Consider the following 22,488-nt stretch of genomic DNA (forward strand, 5'->3'; position numbering starts at 1 on the left):
ATAGCTACTTATACTTTTAAATATAGAAATCTTAATCGAAATATCTTATATATATATTATTTTATAATATTATATTATAAATATATTATATTATAATATATATTATTAAGATATTAAACTTATATTAGAAAAATAATATAATATTTAACTTTATTTATATTATACTCGAGTATAATATAATATTACTTAATATAAAATATCTTATAAAATATATTATATCTTTTTAACTAGTAATCTTAATCTCTCTCGAAATCTCGTTAATATTTCTCGCTTTATTATATAATATAATTAAAAATATAGAGTATACTCGTAATATAAAGAAAATAATTTATTATCTCTCGACGTTTATCGAATAATTTTATTAATCTTACTTCGTTTTCGTAAATCTATAATTCTAAGTAATCTTACGTTTTTACGAAGTCTATCGCTAATATAAAATTAAAGCTAATAATTATATATTAACTAACTACTTTATTAATAATTAAATTAATAGTTTCTAAAAATTAATAATATAGTTTTAACTTTAATAGTTAATATTTAATAATATTTAATAAAGTTTAAATATTAAAATTACTAGTTAAAAAGATATAGAATTTTTTAAACTTAGAATTTTTTAACCTTTACTTCTTTTTCTTTAAAATTTATATCTTTATAATCTATTTATAAAATCTTATAATTCTTAAAGTACTATAACGAGACTAGTTTATTCTATACGATACGATTTTAATATACGATAATTAATATATAAAATATCGAGTAAGATTAGAAGTATTCTATATCTTTTAAGATAATATTTCGAAAATTACTTAAATTTCATATTAAATACTATATCTTTCCGGCCTCTAATTAAAATCAACTAGTTTACGAAAGATAAAATCATATCGTTTTATACCTAGCGGCGATAATAAGAAGTAAGAATAGCTCGAACAGCATAACTGTGACTGAAATACATACTGAGTGAGGGACTGGTGATATGATCAAAGATTAACGGGCCATTGGTTCAGTGATGGGAGAGAGCTGGGTTACACGTCTGCAGGATGCGCATTAAGGGCTCCCAGAGCTGTCGTCGAAGGGAAAATATTTCAAGACACTGCCAGCGACATTGTGAACGACATTGTGAAGAGAACGCAGGTTCTCTCTGTCAATATGACCGAGAAAGTACTTGAGGACCGAATCCGGGGTCTGAGTTCTGACCTATTCCAGTCAGTCAGCAGAGAGCATACGGTCTCCACGCGCATCGCGGGTGAGCTTAATGACAATCTAAGTATACAATGACATAGCTCTCGGAGTATTAGCTTTGTATTGTGAAGGAAAGGGCGGAGCGTTGGAAGGATAATGCATTTTCATTACTTATGGTGATAATCAGCTACTGTCGCTCCAAACACAATGCTTGACCGTGTTTGGACAAAGTGCGAGGACAGCACAGGCGATCGCAGTCATCACTGACCATGTTCAGATGGAATGAGAAGACCTCAGTATAACATCAGGCTTAATTCTTTATAATCCCACCAGCGGGTCTGCGGGCCACCCTGTCGCATTTAGGTTGATCAAATGGATCCTAAGACTCTGACAGCTCTTTTCGCTCTTCTCTATCCAACGCTGGCGCGATTAGCGGGCCTAGCTACGGAGATCTTCCATCGTATTTTGGTGGAGCATAGCTTTCATTCTTGAAGGTATCTGCTCACGATTGCCACCAACAGCGATGGGTCGCAGCCCGCCTCGGTTTAGATTCGCAGGCGCCGGCTGCGTTGAGTCGCTGGAGGAGAAAGACTTTTTGACACCTAGCCACAGGAAGATATGGCAAGAGGGGCAGCCATTTCAGCGGGACCAAATATGCTTGAACCCGCATGCTGATGTTTCACGACTCGGAGCTAGGGCGCAGGAGCGACTTTCGATTTCCTGCATATTAGAGCTACCGGCTAGTTGGCCTTGGGACGAGGTTAACCCAAGAAACTGCCTGCCTCGAAGAATGAGAAATCCAGATTGCTAAGATCGAAATTCGTCGACTGCTCTTCCTTTGCAATCTCCACGAACTGCAAGGGTGACATGTCCTTCAGATCTGAGGGGCTACCCACCTGCTCGAAGAACTCCATACGCTCGTACCAGCTTTTGATGCGCTCACCCATGGCTTTGAAGGCTGAGAATGAGTCCGGGCAGCCATCATCGGGTAGATTGGCGCTCATGCTGCCAAGATGTTCAGTCAAGGCGTCAAGATAGTAGCTCACATTGCATGCCTCCCGTAGCGGAAAGTTTTCAAGACCAGGGCTCGCGCAGAACGCAATCTTTATAAGGACGGTGACCGCATGTGCCAGTCGGCCTCTCTCAAAGGTGCAATGTCTTAGGATGAGTCTTGGTGGGATTTGAAGAAAGTAGTCCAAGAAAGACTTTGTGGCCTCCAGGCAGCTTAGCAAAAGACTGATTCGTCTTTGGGACGAATCTCCCGCTTCGCGACCTAAAGGCACTGGACTTGTTGCGAAGGAATGTTCCATATGTAGGGACACTTCATGTAGATAGACACAGGTGCTTTCGTACGCGAGCATGATTGATGCTTTCACAAAGTTAGCCCTGATTCATTACCGGCCTGAGATCGGGCTGCTTACCCAGACATGTACTGTTCGAGGGTAAATGGTGACGAAAGTCGTGCAACCGAGACTTGAACGCTTTGACCGATAGCTCGACATTGTCCAACCTGAGATAGCGTCCTTTTTTGTTGGTCGCATCGTAACCAAACGTGCTTGCAATCTCTTCGGCAAGCCTCTGTAACCCAATGAAATGAATCACATCGGCATCGGTCGTAGCATGGTTGATCTCCGCAAGCGACCGAGAGTAGTCTCCGATAGAATCATCGTACCTCAAACTGATTGACTTCCTATTCACCAGTGATACGCTTAAAGTTGTCAGAGGAGATGTTTCACAAAATCGTGCTACCCAAGTGTCATACCAAGAGGATATGTAGTACACCCCAACATAAGTCCTTTCCAGCTCTACTTTCACTCGAGTATCACTCTCTCCTGAAATTAGCGTTGGGATACCCAAGTCCGCAGTTATCGCAACAGCAATCTGCGCAAAAATATAATGTTTCTTCGCTTGCACTTTGGGGTAAAGGTGGTACCTGTCGAATTATTAGTCGGCATTACCTGTCCAACACAGGAAAATGGGTGTCGATTACCAGGCCAGATAGACTAATAAGCCTTGCAGCAGGTCCAGGTCTGGCCCGCCATCCATAATGACTTTGGCGCTAATCACTTTTCTGAATTCACGCTCGAGCGACTCATGTAACACGGCCTGCTTCCGGGAGGCTAGTGCAAGTAGAGACAATAAAAGACAAGGCCTTTCGAGTCGAAACAGGTACAATGGGAGCTCGGAGGGCAGAACCACCCATGGACAGCCTTCATACTCTGACAGAGAATCTTTGAGAAGAACTTCGGCTTCCTGGACGGTGATGATGCCCATTTGGAACACATCCATCACGCTCGAAGCCTCTTCACGGGAACATGATGAATTCGTTACATGTGGCACATTTGGGGATGCATCCTCTGACTCCCTCGAGGCACTCTCGCCGGCAGACGTGAGAGAGTGAGGAGTGAGTGTTTCTGGGGGTAGTGAGTTCAATCTGCTTCGTGAAGTGGGACCGGTCTGCAGAAGCGAGTAGATGCTGTCGATCTTCTTCTCAACTTCGATAATGCGACTGATCTCAATGAAGATGACCAGTTAGATTTGCCATGATAGTCACACAGTCATAATTTAATTCATGCTTACGTCTGATTCGGGGTTCCTTTCTTCCTCCGAGCTCGACCTTCGCAGAATACGCAATGCCTGTCAAGTCTGGCGCACCTAGTAGACATAAGACTTGTACTTTCATGAGCAGTATGAGAGAATGAAGGTTCTTTTTACCTCTGACATTTCTCATCGGGCATATCATTGGGCATACATTTTGTCTTGGAGACCCTGCAGCTCTCGCAAGATCGGAGAAGGTGCTTCTTCTCGCGTCGGGATCCAGACGCGGCGTTCATGATAAGCTAAAGACCCACGCCGGAGTCTTCAAAAGGCTCTTGCACAGCTCTTTGTCTCTGAGTAGATGGCAGAGATGGTTTGATATGGAAATTGATGATGGCAAGTGACGGCAACAACGACGTAGGGATGAAGAGTAAGCAAAGAAGGAAGGAACGAAGAGGCAGTAGAGGTTTTAGGGATGCAATGCCAAGCCGGAGCCACGGACATTCCGATCAGTCCGACTTCCGGCAGTATGCTTTCTTCCCCTTCTTTTTGACATCTTCTACTCCCACTTTGGACGACAACAAATCGACAAAGGCTCTAGTTGCAATTCAACACTATGCAGTAAGAGTCTAGCTAGGAGACGCGGTGATTCAGGTAGAGTATGACAAGATAGGAACAGAGAAGGGAACGCATTACGGCTTTGGTGTGTTGCCTCATCACTGCCACTCAGGCTCATCGTCGATAACTCGAAAGACAGATGGGATTGCTGTGGTGTGGGTAGTGTGGTGTGGGTAAGCAAAAATACGGGTTTTGGAAAGGTTGAAAGGCTACGCGAGAAGTAAAGTAAGCGCCGCAGAGTTTTGCTTGCCCTGATACAGGCAAGAGTCTCCGGCTGCCCCTATCTGATGTTGGGCGAGCGTTAACGCATCCATTTGGGGATTGTCAAGGTATCAAAGAGGGTGTCAACGTAAGTTCTCTCTTTTTTCGACAGTCAGAGTGGGCTGACTCCAGCTTCGGGGGCCTCGAGTCGGTTCTTCGCGGACCATCAACCTGTGCCGTCTTTAGGGTTGCATCTCGTTATTTGACTCCACACTTGGAAAGCGGAGAGCTCATAAGGCATCTTGGTTCTTGTAGCCGCATGATACCGCCCCGAATATCCACGGCTGAGCGTTGTAATCCACCACTTCATCATGAGACATTTACAACATCCAGCCCAGGAACAAGTATCTAATGAATCTTTGATCTTCAAATCCACGGACTTGGGGGGTGAGATCCCGAACACAGTCAGCTGACTATTCGAGATTTCCGCATATGCTAGTTTATTTACGTTGAATTCAGAATCCGATATGCATGCAGTTTGAACTATGTACAACGGCGCATCCTGACTGGAATGGCTGGGCCCCAGAAAATTGACCTGCATTCCGGCATCCCCATACGACAACGATATCGAAACATTACCATGACACCACGAATTGTTCTTGACACCATACAGTCTTCCCAACGTCATACCGTCTCGGCGTAACAATCACTCTGGGTACATTCAGCTTGAATACCGACCTTTCTAGCCACACGTCATATAACACGCCTCCAAAGACTACGATGGGCCATCGTAGCCATTCACACCATGCTTATGTACTAGTACGGTCCACTGGACTGTTGGTCATCCTGGTCACGCCTTTTTCTGGTGCAACACGCCATCCTGGCCGACGTATAGTGCAACTTGAACTACAGAGCATCCTAGTCTTATACCGAGACGATGCGAATCTTTCAGTGTACCCTCCCCTCCACGCAGTTCCTTTCACATTCTCGTCGTCCTCGCGAGCCATACCAGACCTTATGGATTAGGGAAATAGTACAAGCTCGCTCGGACGTACCTAGGGTATCGTTGCTTGCGCTGCCGTAGTACTTTGCCTCTGCTGTCTTGATCAGTCTATATAGGAAGTTAACCATCAGAGCGATTCAGCCTATATGTACTGCAAGGATGGCGCCCATACTTGATGAAATGATCTGCGTGAAGATGACGTATACTAAGCTTCCTAAGCTCTAGCTGGTACCGAATCTCTCTTGCTGGGCGTCTTAGGCAGCTAGAGCTGAGCTCCGGTGGGGGCCTATGTTCTCTAGGCAGCTTTATGATTCCTTGCATCGCTCCGGGCTACTCCGTTTTTATGTTTCTTTCTTGTTGCTCGCTCAGGGCTATTACACTTGAATCATTCCTTCCTATTTCTCACTCCGGACTACTCCATGTGGTTTAAGTTGATGCCAAGTGACGCTTTTGAATTTTGTGTCTAGTTTCGGACGTCTTCGCTCTGCAACTTCATGCCTCATACTGAGAAGCCAAAGGATGGGGACCTTAGGGAGATATTGGCCATTGAGAGCTGCCTCTTGGTTTCACTTCCTTAGGCGAAGAACACTTTTACCAGGGTCCATCACTCCTCTCAAACTACTAGGCCAGCCTTCTGAATTCCGAGACCTTTCCCTCACGGGGTACTAGTACTCCCAATTATCGTTCATCCTTCTCTCTCTAATCCAAACACGACCAAAAAATCGATACCTGCTAGCCATACTAGCCAATACGCTTTCCATTCCGTTGCCCGTGGGCCCAGCCCTGGCATCACCAGTCGCGAAGGTAGCCAGACGGTATCCTTACGCCACGTAGATGGCTGGTGACTTTCTCGATATCCAATCGGCAGGCCCACCCTTCGTCGGCCTCGACAACGGCGTAGGCTTCTACTCCCAAACAGACGGCAACTTTGTCAATTGTTTGTATCTGCAACGATTCACGCTGCGCAAAGATACTTCTACGATAAGTAGACTGGGTAGATGATGCGATTTTAGGATTTGCATGTAGTGTGGTGGGGACTTCAATGGCTCTCTCTCAAGCTTCTCCCACGCTCGATCGTTCCCTGACGTGTGCGGACAGTCCCTCGGTGAGGGGATTACCAGATGGCAAATTGATTCAAGTCGTCCGGGTCCTGCTTCTAGTGGAAGAACTACAGACTAAAAACTAGTCAAGTGCTCCGCCCCCAACGCGAGAGTCCAGCAACTCCGCGGACCCTGGCCCACCGTTTCAAAGTCGAACGGGATAAGCGCAAGTCAGAAAACATTATGCGTACCGATCGAACGTATCGGCCGCGCTTCTACGGCGTTTTCGTCGGAAAAGGTTCTTCAATATGTGATAGAATTCCCCCACGATTCTCTCACCTCTTGTCATTTGGTTATGTGCGTGCTCAGACATCATGTCAAGGTAACCAGATTTGTACTGCTGTTCTCATTATGTGTCTCACTCTAAACGCTAGTATTAGGATTCTGATATCTCTTATAGCTCTCGCCACCGCTAATTCATATTGCAGCATGATATGTGGCCATTCGAACGGTTACAACTGCCGTAGGATACTGAACGCCTTCACTGGTTCTCGGCAAGAGCGAGGAGCCTCCCACTGCTTCGCTCCAGCTGGTTTGGAACATCCAGATAATGTTACAAACCTTCAGTGGTTGAATAGGGTAGACATCCCCAAGTTTTGGACTCGAGGTAGGTGTCGTTCAACTCCCTTCTGGCCGTGCTAAAATCTTCCATAGATGACAGCCCTGATTGCAGAGTAGCTTTGTTTCCGGTTGAAAATTCGACTGACGGGTCGCTGTCATACGACGTCAGCCGCTATCTGAGTATTCAGAGTGTCGGCTTCGGGATAAGCCATTATTGTGTGGAAGCTATGGGCATCCCCGGCCTTCAGGGCACAGGCGGGATTGACTCAGCAGGTTATATCGTAGCTCCCAGAGATAAAGGGTCCGCTTACCCTTTTTACAAGGCGACAACAGAAAACTCCGTATCATCCTTTACGCGCCACTATCCAAGTTCGGTAACGACACCATAGCAGACTACAAGAACAACAAGCCTATCGCAATACAGGAAGACACAGATGACGAGTATGAGCCCGGGCCTTCCAATCCAGAGCCCCCGCAGAAACGACCTCGGAATGGTGAGATGGGTTTGATGAGTAGTAAGGGGATACAGACCAGGACTCGCAACCTCGGCGATGGCTGGTACATTGCACACGATTCAATGACGTCCATCATCCCTACTCAACTCGGAGCTGCGAATCTGGGAGTTTTTTACACCAAGGTGGTCGACTCTGCCGCCAAGCAAATAAGCACCACCGTCAATGCGACGCAAAATCTTGCATTCAATATCAATGGGCTCAGCCTGCGCTTGTCCTCTCCGGCACCCATCAGTTGGACCTGGATCATCAATTTCGCAGCTGATATGTTGGATAATGTCAGCACTGACTTCGCATTCCTGTTTAACGGAGAGGCTTACAGTGCTTATTGGAGATAGCGGCGGTGACAGCAGTATTGACGTTACTGTAGACTTCGTGGCAGCCAACTTTAAAAAGCCTGTGTCAGATCATCTTACAACGTTTTGAAATCAACATTTCTAGCCCATTCACGAAGACATTTAGAAGTTCTTAAGAACGGCCATATGTTTAGAAGTGACTTGACTTGTTCCGTTACGCATCCCTGGTTCGCCGGCTTGCAGCGACTTTGGAACAAGTGAGCATGCCCAACAGAGCGCAGTCAACATTTTTTCTCCACGTGCTGGAGTCAGAATCGTGAATTACTCTCGGAGTATGTGAACAGTACAATCGAATACAATAGTAGTACATCCTTCGAGAACGTATATAGTTGAAAAAGGAATGGCGAGGTATGGCATGAGGTTTAAAAAATCTCCTTGGTATTTCGTTAGATAACGTCTTATTCGACCGAAGACCAGCGCAGCCGCGTTATCGTGTCTGCGAATTTATATTGCACGAAGGAAGCGACGCTTACTCGGCCGAAACTCAGTCAATGGCCAAACCGACCTCCTCTATATGGATCTGTTTCGTGTCCCTCAATTTTTCAGCCTCGGCACATCCTCGCACATCCTCTGGGATAGAAGCGTTCTGGGAACTCTGAGAAGGCTGGGGAAGAAGCGGGTGCGACGGGGATCGTGTTGAATAAGCTGTCCATTCCGGTTCCAGTGTCAACAGTGAGCGCGACTTTTACGAAATTGAATAGGCGAGGGGAGGATGGATAAGGGGAGCGATGGTAAAACGGTGGTGGTGGTGGTGGTGAATAAACGGACTGGATGCGGAATGGCGATATATAACAGATGACGGGCATTTCGCCAGACTGAGTGGCCTCCGCCTGGATCTGAGGAAAAGGTCAAAGAGGCATCAATGTATAAGTACCCTACCAGGATGGAAACCTAGGCTGAGCGAATGTCATCCCCCAGTGCTCTTAGGGACAGCTGTAGACTGGTCTATGCTGGCGAACGCGAGTTCGAGAAAGTGCTGATGTAAAGATTGCAGCAGTACTTGGAGCTTGAGCCGTGATCTGGACGACCGTTGTTATTGTGGTCTTGGCTTGGCTTTGGTATTGGTTGGTCTTTGAGTACGTGTTGGCGTTGAAGTGTTCGGTTTGGCTGCAGCTTTCGTGACATAGAGACCATCCGAAAGCGGACTGAGACCCTCCGGTTGGGATTTTCCATGGAAGATGGCAGTAGCACAGCTGCATGTTAGTCACGGCAGCGCATGGGGAGGATAGATATTCTTTCGAGTAATGCTAGACTGAAAAGGATCAAAACCCTCTATTCTTTAACACCAATACTCAGTGAAGCACAGAGCCCATATCCATAGACTTAGATGTACGTCCCGTAGCATCTGATGAATGTGTTTTCAAGATGCTTTGTATGATTTGATCATCAGACCGCACACCCTCCTGTGCGAAGTTATCATTGGCTAGGAGATGGATGGGCTCTACACTCAGCGTGCCTAGCTGTGTGCACAGGCAATGACAGCTAGTGTGTCAAAGCGAAAGACTGAAGACCTTCGAAATATGGCTTAAGCTTCTGGAATGATCGTATCTATGGAATCGCTCGTAGAGACTTAGATACCTCAATGCACCACGACGGGTCATGCAGGCACTTTCTCAGTCAAACATGAGATGCCCTCATGCTGTACTACTTGCGTAAGATACAGCGCGTCCCAAGTCTGTGGAGGCCGTACATCTATTCGAGGATCTCAGTTGACTCCGAGCTCGAAGACGGTGGTGGCAAGTGACGCGGCACCAGCCGCTTTCTCCCCTTTGGCCCTCGTAAGACCATTTCCGGCGCGTCCTCCGAGTCCTTCAAATATGTATCCCCTTGACAAATCGGATTGAGCCATCTAAAGAAAAGGTCCCTCTTCGCCTCGAAGTCGTGAGGTCTCGCACAGCCGTCTGTAGTTCCTGTGTTTTCTTTTGCTTCGAAGCCATCGAATTGCTCGAATCCGCTGCATTTGATATCGAGTGTCTTTCTCTTCATGTTGAAGTGGGCAATCATGATTCGGGCTTTGGTGCCGTGGATGGAGAGTAGGAGCACCTAGGAGAGTGTCAGCTGTTGTAGCAGTTAACATGGAGACAAGTGATGATCTCACTGGAACGTTATGTATGCAGAGCGCCGGATCCGCCATTCTCCCCTTCATACATCTGATCAAGATCTGAAGCTCGCTCCGCAGAATGATCCCTTCTCTTCCCTCGTCTCCGTGCCACGCGTGGTAAATCTGATGGGGTTGGTCGTCGTTGTAATAGGCCCCGGAAAGAGTCCAAGGTACGTGAGGTGGGTTTCTTCTTCCGCGGGAAAGATATTCGTATTTGAAAAGCTCACGAGGGGCCCAAGAGGACGAGCCTTCTGGCCAAATACAACCACACCCGTCGATGGATACCTTCCGCTTTTGAAGTTCATGAAACCATTCTTCAATTCGGACACCGGAACTTTCGAGGTCGAACACGTTTTGAGGTTGAGCAGATTCTGGATACTCGACATCTTCGTACGGTATAGCTTCGTCCGGTATAGGGTCAGATGGCCTAAGATGGGCAAGTTCTTCTTCTGTCATGCAAGCGAAGAAGTCATCTGTGTCGGCTAGATCCCATTCATGTTTCCGAACACTGATCTCGCTCAAGAAAGCGTCGTCCAGATAGATCTTAGGGGATTTCTCAACAAGGCGGAGGATTTGTTGGAGCGTGCTATAGATGCTTTCCATGACAGGGCCAACTTTCCAGACTGGCTCTTGCTTCATGGCTGTTACCTTATTGAGTCGACGCTATGAGTGGAGAGTCGTACGCATGTATTGTGCGAGTCGAGGTGAACTAAAGCATGCTGAAAACAGCGATGACGGATAAACAAACATTCCCCACTTGGCGGCGGATCTCCGGGACAACGGCTTGGCGGCTGCGATTCCGTTGCCAACACAATGCTACTAGTCCCGATTAGGCATTAGACCGCCTTGGCGCGTAGGCGAACCAGCTGCAACCGGCGAAGGAATAATATACTCTTTATCCTTATCCTTTCTCGATCCTTACATCCCTTTTGTTATTTCTCATTGTATATATATATAATCAACGGTCTCCTAATACGACATCTCAATCTTGCTTAGAAAATCGAAGCGCTCGTCTACAACATGCCTCCGAATCCAAAAGATCTTGAAGAGCCGATGCCAGCAAATGTGTCAGAGTGGAAGAAATTAGCTAGTAGAGCATGGGGTGCTTTTGGTGCAATTAAAGACTTGGGCTCTCAGGAGAAAGTCAAATCGGCGTCTCGTTTTGAATTCAGACATTTCCTTGGTCTGAGAGTCATCTACGAAGACCAAAACCCCAAGTCGACCCTGCCCGTCTATATCAACAACCAATTTCCTCCGGCTACGAACGCAGGCCTTGAATCCCTAGATGGTTGGAACGCCTACCTCAACATGATCGAGGAATTCGCCAATCGGAACGAGACCACCGAAACTGTCTCGCGAACATGCGTTCCGATGAATTTGGGCGCGTTCCAGTTCCAGAGACATGTCCTGCTTGGGGACAACAAGGCCGCCGATGTGAGCAAAATTTCCGAGGTTTCGCCAATTGCAAGTTGAACAAGAGCCAAGACTTCGAGGAAGTTGTACTATGAGACCCCTACCCCAGCTTCGAAGGTCAGGAAGTCTTCTCTCTCAGACCTGGCAGCGAAACTTTCTATCATAAATCAAGACGTTTTTGCGGAGGAAGCCGAGGAAGTCATTAAGGACCAAAAGGAGGAGATTCAAGAGGAGGGCACAGCAAAACGCCTTGAGATCCTTTCTGAGAGTGAGTTGGAGGCATCGTCAGGTTTTTTTACGACAATTTCTCCACTTTCCGATAGCAAAGTCTTGATTTGCAGGGGATTTCTGATAGGCGTTCGCTCCATGTGCCTTACCCAAACGTGTATCATGATTCTCTAGACACTGGCAATGCTGACTCCAAAACCTTATATAGGTACGCGCTTTCCGGTTTCGTTGTTTTCTTCATTGCTGCTTCGTTTGAGGGATAGAGCCCTTGCCGTGGCCCTGTCCTCTAGATACACTCCCCAGGCATGTGCCGTCTATCACCCCACACCTTTCAATAATAGGAATCGCTGGCGGGTTTCCTGATATTTAGCTCCATATTCTAGTTCTCCATGTAACAGGACCGATTTTCCGAGCGCGCTGCTTGCATATGCTTCGCTCTACCTTGCATTCTGTGGATTACGGAAATGCTGACTCCTCTTTCTCTTACAGAGGAGGAAAACATAGACGAGGATCCGAGTGATGGCTTCTACACTCCTATACGAGGCTCTCGAGGTCAGCTGATCAGAGATGAACAAACAGTCAACGTTTTTTTGCTTGCCCTGCTATCCGCCATTACTGCTGCAACAGTACCTTTCCACACTCGCTGGCTTGCAGAAAGAAATGCTATGGTGTTCCAGAAGAATGTCCAATATGTCGCTAGGACAGATGGGCACCTTCGGAAGAAGAACGGTCAGAGCTCCTGTCTGATCGAGGTGAAGCCTAGGCCTCGAAGAAGACCCAACGACGTGTCCATTCGAGTTCAAGAGAGCGCTCAAATGGCGGCATGGATCTCGCAACATGGTGTTAAGTCGCATGATCCGGAAAAAGACTGCAGGTGCGCTCTTCCATTGCCGGTCCGTCTCGGCCCTAGACTGACATGATGCAGTATATTTCTCCTATCCCAAGACGAGGACGAAATTTATTTGACTTTTCCACACTTCACAGAGGCGTACGGCAAGGATGATAAAAACATGGCCGATTTGAAAGACACGGATTTCCTGCGGATGCGCGAGTATGGCCCTTTTTTTCTGCAATCAAAGAATGATGTGAGGCATGTTGCAAGATTCTTGCACGCATACACGCTGCATGTATCCAGGCAATAGTATCATTTAAGAGCTGTGAATGTTACCACGGAGTTCAGGTCTGGTCTCTCGCATGATTCATGCTGCTGATACTGTTCGCTCTTTCGAGTGACCTGCTGCGCAGAGACTTACCTGTCGGGGCTTTTGGGGAACGCCGTGAAAGTATTCAGACATTATACGGGCAAGCTCTTCCATGCCTTCTTCTATTGAGTTAAGAAAGAGTCCAATGAGAATATTCAGGGCGGCTGATCAGAGCCTACCAAGGCCTTGGCTGTTCTCAGCCACGTTTCAGCTATGACTTCTGCACGTGCCGGCTATCCCAGGAGAGTTCTAAGATAGAATAACCAAGCAACCTACACATCACACCTGAAATTTTGAATGGCAGAATCTCGTCTCTTACTAGCCCTCGGGTAATTACAGCTATTCACCATGTTGGCAACTCTCATGAAATAGTAGCATATCCCAGCTGGAGATCCGTTCTCGCTTACGTAGAATCCACTATCCTCGATCAAAAGTGCTTTGCATTTTGGCTTCCCTTGTTCACGGCACAGGGAGGCGCATCTCCACCTGAGCAAGAAGTGGTTAACAGCCATTCTAGCAACGGCTCTCGTGCTGCATCCACGATCCCTGCATTGCAGAAACAGTACAATGGGAGCACTGGGCTGTACGACACGACAGGCCGGTGGAACAGTGCGAATGCTCAGGGAGAGCCCGTGGCCTTCGCTGTCATCGACCCGGCTCTGAATACTGTCGCTAATCAAGTGTACCCAATCCCAGACGGCGTGGCAGTGTCGGCTTATACCAACTTGTCCCTGGAAGTGGCCACGTTCCTGCAACCCCCTTTCTCCATCATTGAAGGCAATTCTGACACTGGCTCCGAAGCTGAGGCAGAGCACCAGGGTTGCCGTGGAGGCGCAACACCGCTCAACGCAGCGCGGCAGTTGCGTGAGAAGATCGGCGCACCAGATGGAGACGCGGCTGGGGGTGTAGGTCTCATTTTAGGACTGGTGTAGAGACTCTTGTTTTCGGGCGTCCTCGTAGATCAATAATAGATAGGCGTGGTCTCGATCCAAGCGTGTTTCTCCATTCCATGATGCTTCTGAAGAAACAACCTCGCTTCGAGTAGAAATGCTGCCACCACCTCCATCGTACTCTCTCCACTCTCTTCTGCGACAACTTCGGTTGCAAACTCAGACCTCCCGGGAGAAAAAGAGGTTCGCGCCAGGTGTAACATCGCGCTGTCAATATCCTTACTCCGCTGAACTTATCATTACTCCTTTTTTCTCATATCTAAGACAGGATGAGTTTAAACTGAAGCTGTCACCCACTTCTACCTCGTGCATCCTGGGAAACTCATGCGTCGAGCTCTGGCTGCAGTAGGGCTATGGCCGAAATACCGGATGGTGAATTTCGATAGATGTGGGTGCAGCTCGCGTCTCGTTGGAACCCCCACGACAAGCACTTGTACGAGCGAAACCTGAGCGGCCTGAAAACGTTAATGCAGGAGATTAATTCTGTAGTAGCAATGGAGCCGGGGGACTGCGGGTGGGTTGGAGGTACTCGTAGCCTTGACAGGAAACTGGCAACTGCCCACCGCCTAAAAGTAGTGCCGAGAACGACTTTGTGAGCGCAAATGGGTTGATGAGGACGGGGTCAGCTACATCTGACCTGCTGCTGGTGATCCTTGTACACCTGATGAAAGGAAGAGAACTCGTGAGACTGCAGATTGGGATAGGGGTGAATTAGAGATAAGAAGGCGTTGACGTCCTGCAACTAGCAACTACACTACTACAACTCTTATGGTGGAGGCATGTATCTGCATCGGAATAGGCGCGCTGGACATAAAGGACTTCGTTGTCACTTTTATCGAGGCACTCAGTCACGGACGTAGATACCATGTCGGGATCACAGCTCCAATTGTAAGCAGGTCCAGCCGGCTTGGTGCTGCGATTTGCTGGAACTGTTCGTGTACCTCAACGTTCTAGTCAAACAGGCATGGGTCCACGAGGTGTATCTTTGCGGTAGAGTGAGTCCTCATACTCGACATGATGGCTATAGATGCTACTGAGCATAATACGTCATATAACACGCTCAGAATAATAAGATAGTCTCGAGCCTGATCCTTTCAATTCAACCCCGAAGTAGGAGTAAACATCAAATGATTAGACAGGTATACTACAAGACCCGTCACAAACCCACATAGCGACAATCTTTTGATTAAAATTATCATCCGTGCCATAAGGCTCCTGCGTCAGATCCAGCACATCACTCGTAATAGTTGCGCTCCCCGCATCGCCATACGACTGCGCATAGATCTCCGCCGTAGCGTTTCCGTGCACGGCAATCGACGACGCTTTTCCAGAGATCCCCCCAGTAACGTTTCCGCCTCCAGCCCCAAAGCACGCAACGTCCCCATTATGATCCGTTTTAGTAAAGAGGCATACGACCGGCTGGTCGGGCATACCAGCAGGGAGGGTGGCGTTCCAGCCAGCACCGGCGCCGTCAGCACCGCTCGTAGGCGCAGAAGCCATTGCGGCCGCAAAATGCTTGTCGGCGGCGGTCTGATTGGTGGTATATGATACCAGCGATTGAGTTGGGCCACCGCGGGGTATTTCGGCTCGGACATCGTACCAGCTTATTGAGGCGCCAGCGGGCATGTTCAGGGTGTCTACCTTGCTGCTGTCGAATCCGAGACTACCGCGTTGGATATCGTACTGGCCGGCTGGCACGCAGAGGCCGCCGCCTGAACCGCTGAGACAGAGGGCCGTGGTGGCGTTTAGGAGGGACTGGAATGGGGCTGGTGCTGGTGCTGCTAGCTGGTGGCCATTTTGACCGTCGGTGGAGTTGGTGCCGGAAGAGACATTGACGACGATGGGGTTGTTGGTTGGATCTAGGGGTATGACGGTTCCGCCAATCTCGAGGGCGGCGGAGAGACCACAGGCAATGGCTACTGGTTGTCCTGTGATCGTCATGTTGTAGTCAGGGATGTTCAGTGAGTTCGCGGCATCCGAAACCAATTTGCAATCGCCATTAGGGGCGGGGATGATTCTGTTGTATACTTGGTCTGCTGTCTGTCCGATCACTGGAAGTGTCACCAATGATCGGTTGAGTTGAAAGCTAGGATGATTGCATTTTGACATGTCATCCCTCATGCTGACACCCCATCTGTCTTGGATTCCCTTCTTGTTGTTGCAATTGATGGTTGCTATTTGATTCGATCCGTCGCCGCTATTCTTGGGATCATTGATGTTGTAGAATGCGTTCGCTATCTCCGGTAGAGTCATGGCGTAGCCTTCATTGTATTGAATGAGGAAGGTTATTGAATCGAAATTATCCCACTCGAAGACTAGAGAGAGAACACCGGGTCCGAAGACGGCTGTACAGTTGGGATTCCCTTGACTTTGGCACTGTTCGTTGCCAGTATGAGTAGCGTCCCCAAAGAAGGCATATTGAAGGGTGCCAACATTGTCAGCGACGGCTGGTAGGTGAGGCTTGCTTTTGAACAGGCCAGGTAGAATTGCAAACAAGGCAGATATAAGACCACCAACAATCCAACCCACAGGACCAGCTACGGCGAGCGAGGCGACAACACCAAGCGCGAGACCCACAGCGGCCAGTCCAGCACCTATCCAATTGCCTTGAACGATGTCCAAAAGAACGAAAGCTGGACCAATAGCCAGTCCAACGGCCTGAGCAGCTTCTCTTGCGACAAGCGTGACAGCAGAAATTACACCAGCAGCTCGACCCATACCAACAGTCGCCAGGCCCGTTGTAGGTGTCCCAGGCTTGCCTACGCTGTCTTGGAAGGGCGCAACAGCAGCTCTGGATTCTTCTTCGAGTGTTGGAAGCTTTTTGTCATCGGGCAATGGCTGCGCTCCAATGTTATCAAACTCCGCCTGGGTAACTGAGTCGGAGTACCAGTCGTCACTGAATGCTGTTGCGGGGAAGCACGTCCTTTTAGACATCTTCGCCTTGCTGCATGTCCCTTGAGCAGTACTATCAACGATAAAACTCGGGGTACCTGGGTCTGAGACAACGTCGAACACTCGCGTCCAGTATTGCTCTCCCTGTTGTGGTGTATATCCAGCAGGGAATTCGGTCTTCTGGGACCAGATCAGTGGTACTTTTTCAACCCATTTATTTGTATATTTGGTGTAGTATTCGTCTGCGCTAGCAAATATTTTAATAATTGATGGATCCAAGTCTAGGTTCATGTGTGCCAGGACTCGATCAGCGAAGTCGTAGCATGTGTTAGGGGTGGTGCCAGCTCCTTTCGAGTATGTAGGATTGTCGTTCCAGGCATCAGCCACAAGGCCCTTGCCGGTCTGGTGGTCGAAGATCTCCGCATTCGTGAAAGTGATCTCCCCAGTCTGCACAACATAACGTCTAGAATTCGGAGCACTCCAGAACCCAATGGGCTTGCCAGTATTAGCGACACCAGTATCTAAGACTCTGATCTGCAGACCACTTGAACCCGGGTTAACAGCAACTTCAACTAGGAGAGGACCATCCGCATCAGTACCGCCCACACGAATGCTTGTATGCCCACCGAAGATAGGCTTCCCGCTTTGGGACGAAACAGCTTTCTGATTGAAGTCCACGTCCGTGACAACGTATACATAGCGTGATTGAGGCGAGGCTGGCGCAGCCGGTGCGTCTTGTCGAGGCTGGATGTCTAGACTTCGCGAAAGAGCTGTAGAGGTCGAGGCTGAAATGATGAAGAATCTGCTGTAGTGGAATTTCATGATGGACGTTATGATGGTGGTTGGATTTCATGGACAGATGAAAGGTTACGATGCGTTAGATTCGCGTGGCACAGAATAAGATTTGACAATTGTAAGTGGAAGCTTGAGATTGCTTTCGCTCAAAGCTAATAGACAATGAGAACGTTTGCGAAGTGACTGAGGATAAAATCACACAAACAGTCCGGACTAAAGGGAAGTCGCAGCGTACTTGAGGGAATAATGGGGGCATCACTTCAGACCAGACAGTCCATTGTTCGAGACACCTGATTCCGTTCATGTCCACAAACATTGTTCTTCTTGTTGGTCGAGCAAGCTAACACGACACCATTGGACGTGAAACAAGCAGTAGATTGGAGGCAACATGCCCTTCCATGAGTTCACAGCCACAACGAGCGTTTGACATGAGAGCGATGGGCAGATACAACCCTGGTCTTCCGAGCTTTCGGAATACTGGACGAGGCATTAGGGGCCAGGGGCGAGTCACAGCGCCCAACAAGCCTTGGAAATCTCTGATGGTACAGCTCGCTGATACGTCTCATTTTCCTGTGAAGGAGCTGGGATTTGAGGAAGGGTTTTTGGAGCCGTCAATCTGATACTCGTGGCCTGTTTCGCGATCTTCGAATAGCAGCGGGTCGCTTAAGATTGGGCAGAACGCGCTCTCGATTCGCGGGTTCTTGTGTCGCTTGTGAGTTGGGATTCTGGTTCCGTGTTTCATAAGCGCTTGAGGTAGTCTAAGGGGCTGGTCTTTTGTATTTCCTCCATCTGTACAGAGGTACGGAGTTCTGCAGCGAGAGTCCTGGGCGCCAAGACTTCCGCGCCAAGATCTCGGATAACGCCCGGCGTGGAAGTTTTACCTGGACAATACACTCAGAAGTGTTTCGGAATTGCGTCTGACCTAAGCTCATTTTCGCCTCGATGCCTCCATCAGGCTCTAAAGTATAGAAGTCCCAAGAGTTAAATCTAGGCGCGCTCCGGAGACAGTTCTAGGGTCTGCCGTTATAGGGCCGTCTTCCGAAAGCAGGGTCAGGGCTGCTATTAGCGCTGTTCAGGACTTTGCCTGCCAACCTTCCCACATGGCATGGAAGGTCTTATGCAGTAAATGCCGAACGAGAGTCAAGAGCTTGTATTATTGATCCATCTGGGCCGAGAGACCCGCGTAGGGAGAGTCGCGGGCGTGAGAGTCATGCGCGAGCAAGTCGTGAGGGGTAAAGTCGTGGGCGGAAATTTGCACACAGCTGGGCTGCACAGAGAATGGGTGAAGAAATGACTTAGGCGCCATGGATTCCGTGGCGAAGGAGACAAATTGCGACAGATAGTACGAGAGTATCCTTGTAGTACATGTCAAAGCTTGACGACTACGTCTGAAGCATAATCTTTACCCCCAGACAAGTACATATCACCTCTGGTCTTTCTGTGCTGGTGAAGCTCACCCGGCTTCAGGCTCACTATCCGTGATCAGATCATCCATGATGTTCTGAAGCTGCTTTAGTAAATTCACTTTCTTCTCCATGTCCGCCTTCGATTTGACCAAGATTTTGGCCTGTGCGATCCTGCTCTCCTTCTTCTGCTGGTACGCGGACCTGAGCTGGTCATCTTCTTTCTCTATGGCATCTATATCTTCCAACCTTTGAAGGAGAGGTCCAACAGTGCCAGATTCTATGGCTTCGACTGGGAGTCGAGATAAGGGCGTGCCGGCAGTCCGGAAGGAAGAGAGAGACTTAAGGGCCTCGTCCTCGCTCTTCAATGTGGTAGCGTAAGCGTTCTTAGCAGTCTCGTAGACTGCAGCAACTCCATCGTATTCGCCTTGGGCGTCAGCGGTGCAGGGTTCAAGGCGAATTCGCCAATTCTTCAAACTCAATCTATTCCGTGATTTGATGGATGAACTTTCGGCTGTGCGGCCTGCGATGGGGTCTCCTTGCGTGTTCCTCTGCTTGCCCCTTCGTATCGCTGTATTTGTGTTCGATACCGCGCTCGTAGGGAAGAGCTGAGAATCCGCCGTGTCAGTGGCAGCGATGTCGTCATCTGAGCTCTCGATCCGCGGCTGCTGCGAGGAGCGCTCGCGTGAGCGCTGAGAGGCTCGAGTGTGTGTTAAGAGTTTAGAGGATGCTTGATCGATGAATGCATTATAGTCTGAATTTTCGGGGTGATCCCCATCGTTCGACGAAGTTGACTCTGACGAGTTTTGAGAGCGGTGAACATATACCTCCTCGGTATCGTGACGGAGACTGTGAGCAAGACCTTGGCAAACTCTCTTTGCTCGGGATTGAGAAAGGCTCTTACGCGGCTTCCTTTTAGGCTTCTCGGAAGAGGAAGCTTGCCTGGTTATGCCCCTGGTTGAACGCGATGAGATCGGTTGAACTGAAGAGCCGTCCCTTAATTGCCGGCGTAGGTTCCTCAGGGGTGCAAAGGTAGGCTTGCAAGGCTCCGAAGTGCGACTATCCACAGCACCATTGACAGCCCCGTCCAACTGTACAAAGATCTCTTCTTGGGAACAGTTTCTATACAAAAGAATCTTCAAGATTTCCTCCACGGCAGAGAGCGAACTACTCCCAAGCTCTCCCAAACTAGCGGTCGTATCCCAGGGCGTAAATAAAGTCGATACGTCAAACCCCCTATCTTCGATTCTCTTCACAGCCCTGGTCTTTCGCTCGTCGGTGCTGTATGTACCTGTGCGAGTGACAGTAGGTTCGATGTACTCGGCGCCATCAAGGTCCCCCATGTGGTCCTTCAGAGCGGCTGTTCCAACATCAGCCCAAACTCAACGGACAGAGATCACATTAATCAGGGTATAGAGACTCTGACCTCAAGCCGGCACGGTCAAGGATTCTCGCTACGTTCCGTCGTTCGAGAGGTCTTTGAGCGGTCTAGCATGGGCGAAGAACGCCCCTGGTGACAGAGTACTTGAGTCCTGCAGCAGCTGCAAGGAGGAGCCGGTTGTCAAAACATAACGTGCTGAGGGACAGCTCATTGAAAGACTGATACTAGCTGGGATTGCATGCTGTCTGACCTTCAAGGAAACATCATAAGTGCACAAGACGAGAGAGGGAGGTGATATTCGTTACTTCAAGTGAAAAAAGGACGAGCAAGATGCCGACGCGGGCCATAGTTTTACCCTAACCCTACTTGGTTCGCTCGGCAGGCGTGAAAAAAAGTTCGGCAGGGGTGAGTAGATGCTAAGTATATGCACCTCGTCCGGGGTAAAAGGAATACACTTAGTAGATGCCAGCACCTTATTAAGGGTGAAGAAAATTAAATTTAGTTTAGCGACGTTAGTTTACGCGAGGTAACTTATCTATAAATTTAAAATTTTCTCTTTTATCTATTTACTATTATAAAATTCTATTTTTATTTATATCTAGTATATATTATAATATCTAATATATTTATTTAATAAGTTTATAACGCTATCGTAGCGGAAATTATCTAATAATTAAATAATATTAAAATATTTATATCTTATATATATATTATATCTATATTATATATATAATATATATATTAATAAATAATTTAGCTTTATTTATTAAATTCTTTTAATAAAAGTAATAATAAATAAGATAACTTAAAAGTAAAGGGCTTAAAGTCTACTATTTCTCTCTTTATAAATTTAACTTCTATAATAAGATTTATATTATATTAATATTTATATATATTAATTATATATAGAATATAATTAAGAAAATAAGTATTATTATTAATTAAAGTAGCTAGCGTAAAGTAATAGCTAATAAGATTTAAGATTATATTATTCTATCTAAATATTTCGAGATAAGTATAAATAAAATTCTTTATTTTATATATATTAGATCGAAGTTTAATAGAGAAAATTATAAGAGTATTTAAGAGATAATTTATTAATATATATTTACGATAAACTCTATATATATTAAGTTTAAATATATCTTAGCTAATTAAGACTAGATATAATTTAATTATTTAAAAATTAATATAATCCACTCTCGAATAAAGTCTATTAAGATATAGTTTTTAATTAAAAATAATAAAAAGAATAAGAAGAAAGCGATATAAAAGTAAGCGTTTAAATATAGTAAGATTAAATATTATTAATATATTTATCGAGATATAATTATCTTATATTAAGCGTATAATCGAGTTAATATTATAGATATTAATAATCTTCAATAAAGATCTAATTCTTTATTTTACTCTTATCTAGTCGAGAAACGCCTTAAAACGAAAATCGAGTATTAATATAATACGTTTCTTATAGATTAGTAAATATAAGGCGTATATTATAAAAGTCTATAATCGAATACTACGACGTATTAGAATTAATTATCTACGATATTTAAGCGAAATAAAATAAGTATATATAGAGTAGATATTAAGTATATATTTATAATCTATAGATTATCTTTATTAATTATTTATAGAATAGTAATTTAGAGTTATAATATCGAGTAAGACGTTTATTATCTACGACTATATATATAGATATTAATTATTTATAAAAACTTATTTAATTTAGATTATAATTTTTATAAGAGAATTATACTTATATAGATTATTCGATATAACGATATAAATAATATAATAAGTAAATATCTTATTATATTAATTCTCTACTTAGTATATATTAAATTTATATAATATTCGATTATTCTTAAAAAATAAGATAAGATAGAGTTACTTAACTATAATATACGGTTTAATCTCTATATTTCGAATAATTAAGATCGCTTTTTATTTTTTATATTAATCTTACGCGAAATATATTTTTATTATTCGCTATATTTAATTAAGCTCTTTAACGCTATCGCGAATAATATTATTAAGATTATTAAGAAGTAT

General features: G+C 46.3%; 9 protein-coding genes across 9 annotated transcripts; 6 read left to right on the forward strand and 3 right to left on the reverse strand.

Moving 5' to 3' along the window:
- Positions 1 to 1,940: 1,940 nt before the first annotated feature.
- Positions 1,941 to 4,013, reverse strand: HO173_012073 (uncharacterized protein; the record flags this gene model as incomplete). The annotated part of the gene is made up of 5 exons (XM_037313946.1): positions 1,941 to 2,548; positions 2,601 to 2,887; positions 2,942 to 3,112; positions 3,170 to 3,688; positions 3,895 to 4,013. The coding sequence occupies 5 exons, from the start codon at positions 4,011 to 4,013 to the stop codon at positions 1,941 to 1,943; spliced, it is 1,704 nt and encodes a 567-aa protein (XP_037159124.1).
- Positions 4,014 to 6,373: 2,360 nt separating this feature from the next.
- On the forward strand, positions 6,374 to 6,541 carry HO173_012074 (uncharacterized protein; the record flags this gene model as incomplete). Its single annotated transcript, XM_037313947.1, has 1 exon — positions 6,374 to 6,541. One exon carries the CDS (start codon positions 6,374 to 6,376, stop codon positions 6,539 to 6,541), a length of 168 nt encoding a protein of 55 aa, XP_037159125.1.
- A 527-nt stretch (positions 6,542 to 7,068) lies between these two features.
- Positions 7,069 to 7,589, forward strand: HO173_012075 (uncharacterized protein; the record flags this gene model as incomplete). The annotated part of the gene is made up of 2 exons (XM_037313948.1): positions 7,069 to 7,246; positions 7,294 to 7,589. The coding sequence occupies 2 exons, from the start codon at positions 7,069 to 7,071 to the stop codon at positions 7,587 to 7,589; spliced, it is 474 nt and encodes a 157-aa protein (XP_037159126.1).
- Positions 7,590 to 7,699: 110 nt separating this feature from the next.
- Positions 7,700 to 8,050, forward strand: HO173_012076 (uncharacterized protein; the record flags this gene model as incomplete). Its single annotated transcript, XM_037313949.1, has 1 exon — positions 7,700 to 8,050. The coding sequence occupies one exon, from the start codon at positions 7,700 to 7,702 to the stop codon at positions 8,048 to 8,050; it is 351 nt and encodes a 116-aa protein (XP_037159127.1).
- Positions 8,051 to 9,760: 1,710 nt separating this feature from the next.
- On the reverse strand, positions 9,761 to 10,808 carry HO173_012077 (uncharacterized protein; the record flags this gene model as incomplete). The annotated part of the gene is made up of 2 exons (XM_037313950.1): positions 9,761 to 10,111; positions 10,167 to 10,808. The coding sequence occupies 2 exons, from the start codon at positions 10,806 to 10,808 to the stop codon at positions 9,761 to 9,763; spliced, it is 993 nt and encodes a 330-aa protein (XP_037159128.1).
- Positions 10,809 to 11,189: 381 nt separating this feature from the next.
- On the forward strand, positions 11,190 to 11,642 carry HO173_012078 (uncharacterized protein; the record flags this gene model as incomplete). Its single annotated transcript, XM_037313951.1, has 1 exon — positions 11,190 to 11,642. The coding sequence occupies one exon, from the start codon at positions 11,190 to 11,192 to the stop codon at positions 11,640 to 11,642; it is 453 nt and encodes a 150-aa protein (XP_037159129.1).
- Positions 11,643 to 12,274: 632 nt separating this feature from the next.
- Positions 12,275 to 12,952, forward strand: HO173_012079 (uncharacterized protein; the record flags this gene model as incomplete). Its single annotated transcript, XM_037313952.1, has 2 exons — positions 12,275 to 12,684; positions 12,736 to 12,952. The coding sequence occupies 2 exons, from the start codon at positions 12,275 to 12,277 to the stop codon at positions 12,950 to 12,952; spliced, it is 627 nt and encodes a 208-aa protein (XP_037159130.1).
- A 408-nt stretch (positions 12,953 to 13,360) lies between these two features.
- On the forward strand, positions 13,361 to 13,944 carry HO173_012080 (uncharacterized protein; the record flags this gene model as incomplete). The annotated part of the gene is made up of 2 exons (XM_037313953.1): positions 13,361 to 13,383; positions 13,530 to 13,944. The coding sequence occupies 2 exons, from the start codon at positions 13,361 to 13,363 to the stop codon at positions 13,942 to 13,944; spliced, it is 438 nt and encodes a 145-aa protein (XP_037159131.1).
- Positions 13,945 to 15,093: 1,149 nt separating this feature from the next.
- Positions 15,094 to 20,395, reverse strand: HO173_012081 (uncharacterized protein; the record flags this gene model as incomplete). Its single annotated transcript, XM_037313954.1, has 2 exons — positions 15,094 to 17,659; positions 19,107 to 20,395. 2 exons carry the CDS (start codon positions 20,393 to 20,395, stop codon positions 15,094 to 15,096), a joined length of 3,855 nt encoding a protein of 1,284 aa, XP_037159132.1.
- Positions 20,396 to 22,488: the final 2,093 nt, after the last annotated feature.

This window comes from Letharia columbiana (assembly GCF_014066305.1).
Source record: "Letharia columbiana isolate WasteWater2 chromosome Unknown Sc0000073_s0, whole genome shotgun sequence".
NCBI classification, from domain to species: Eukaryota; Fungi; Ascomycota; class Lecanoromycetes; order Lecanorales; family Parmeliaceae; genus Letharia; species Letharia columbiana.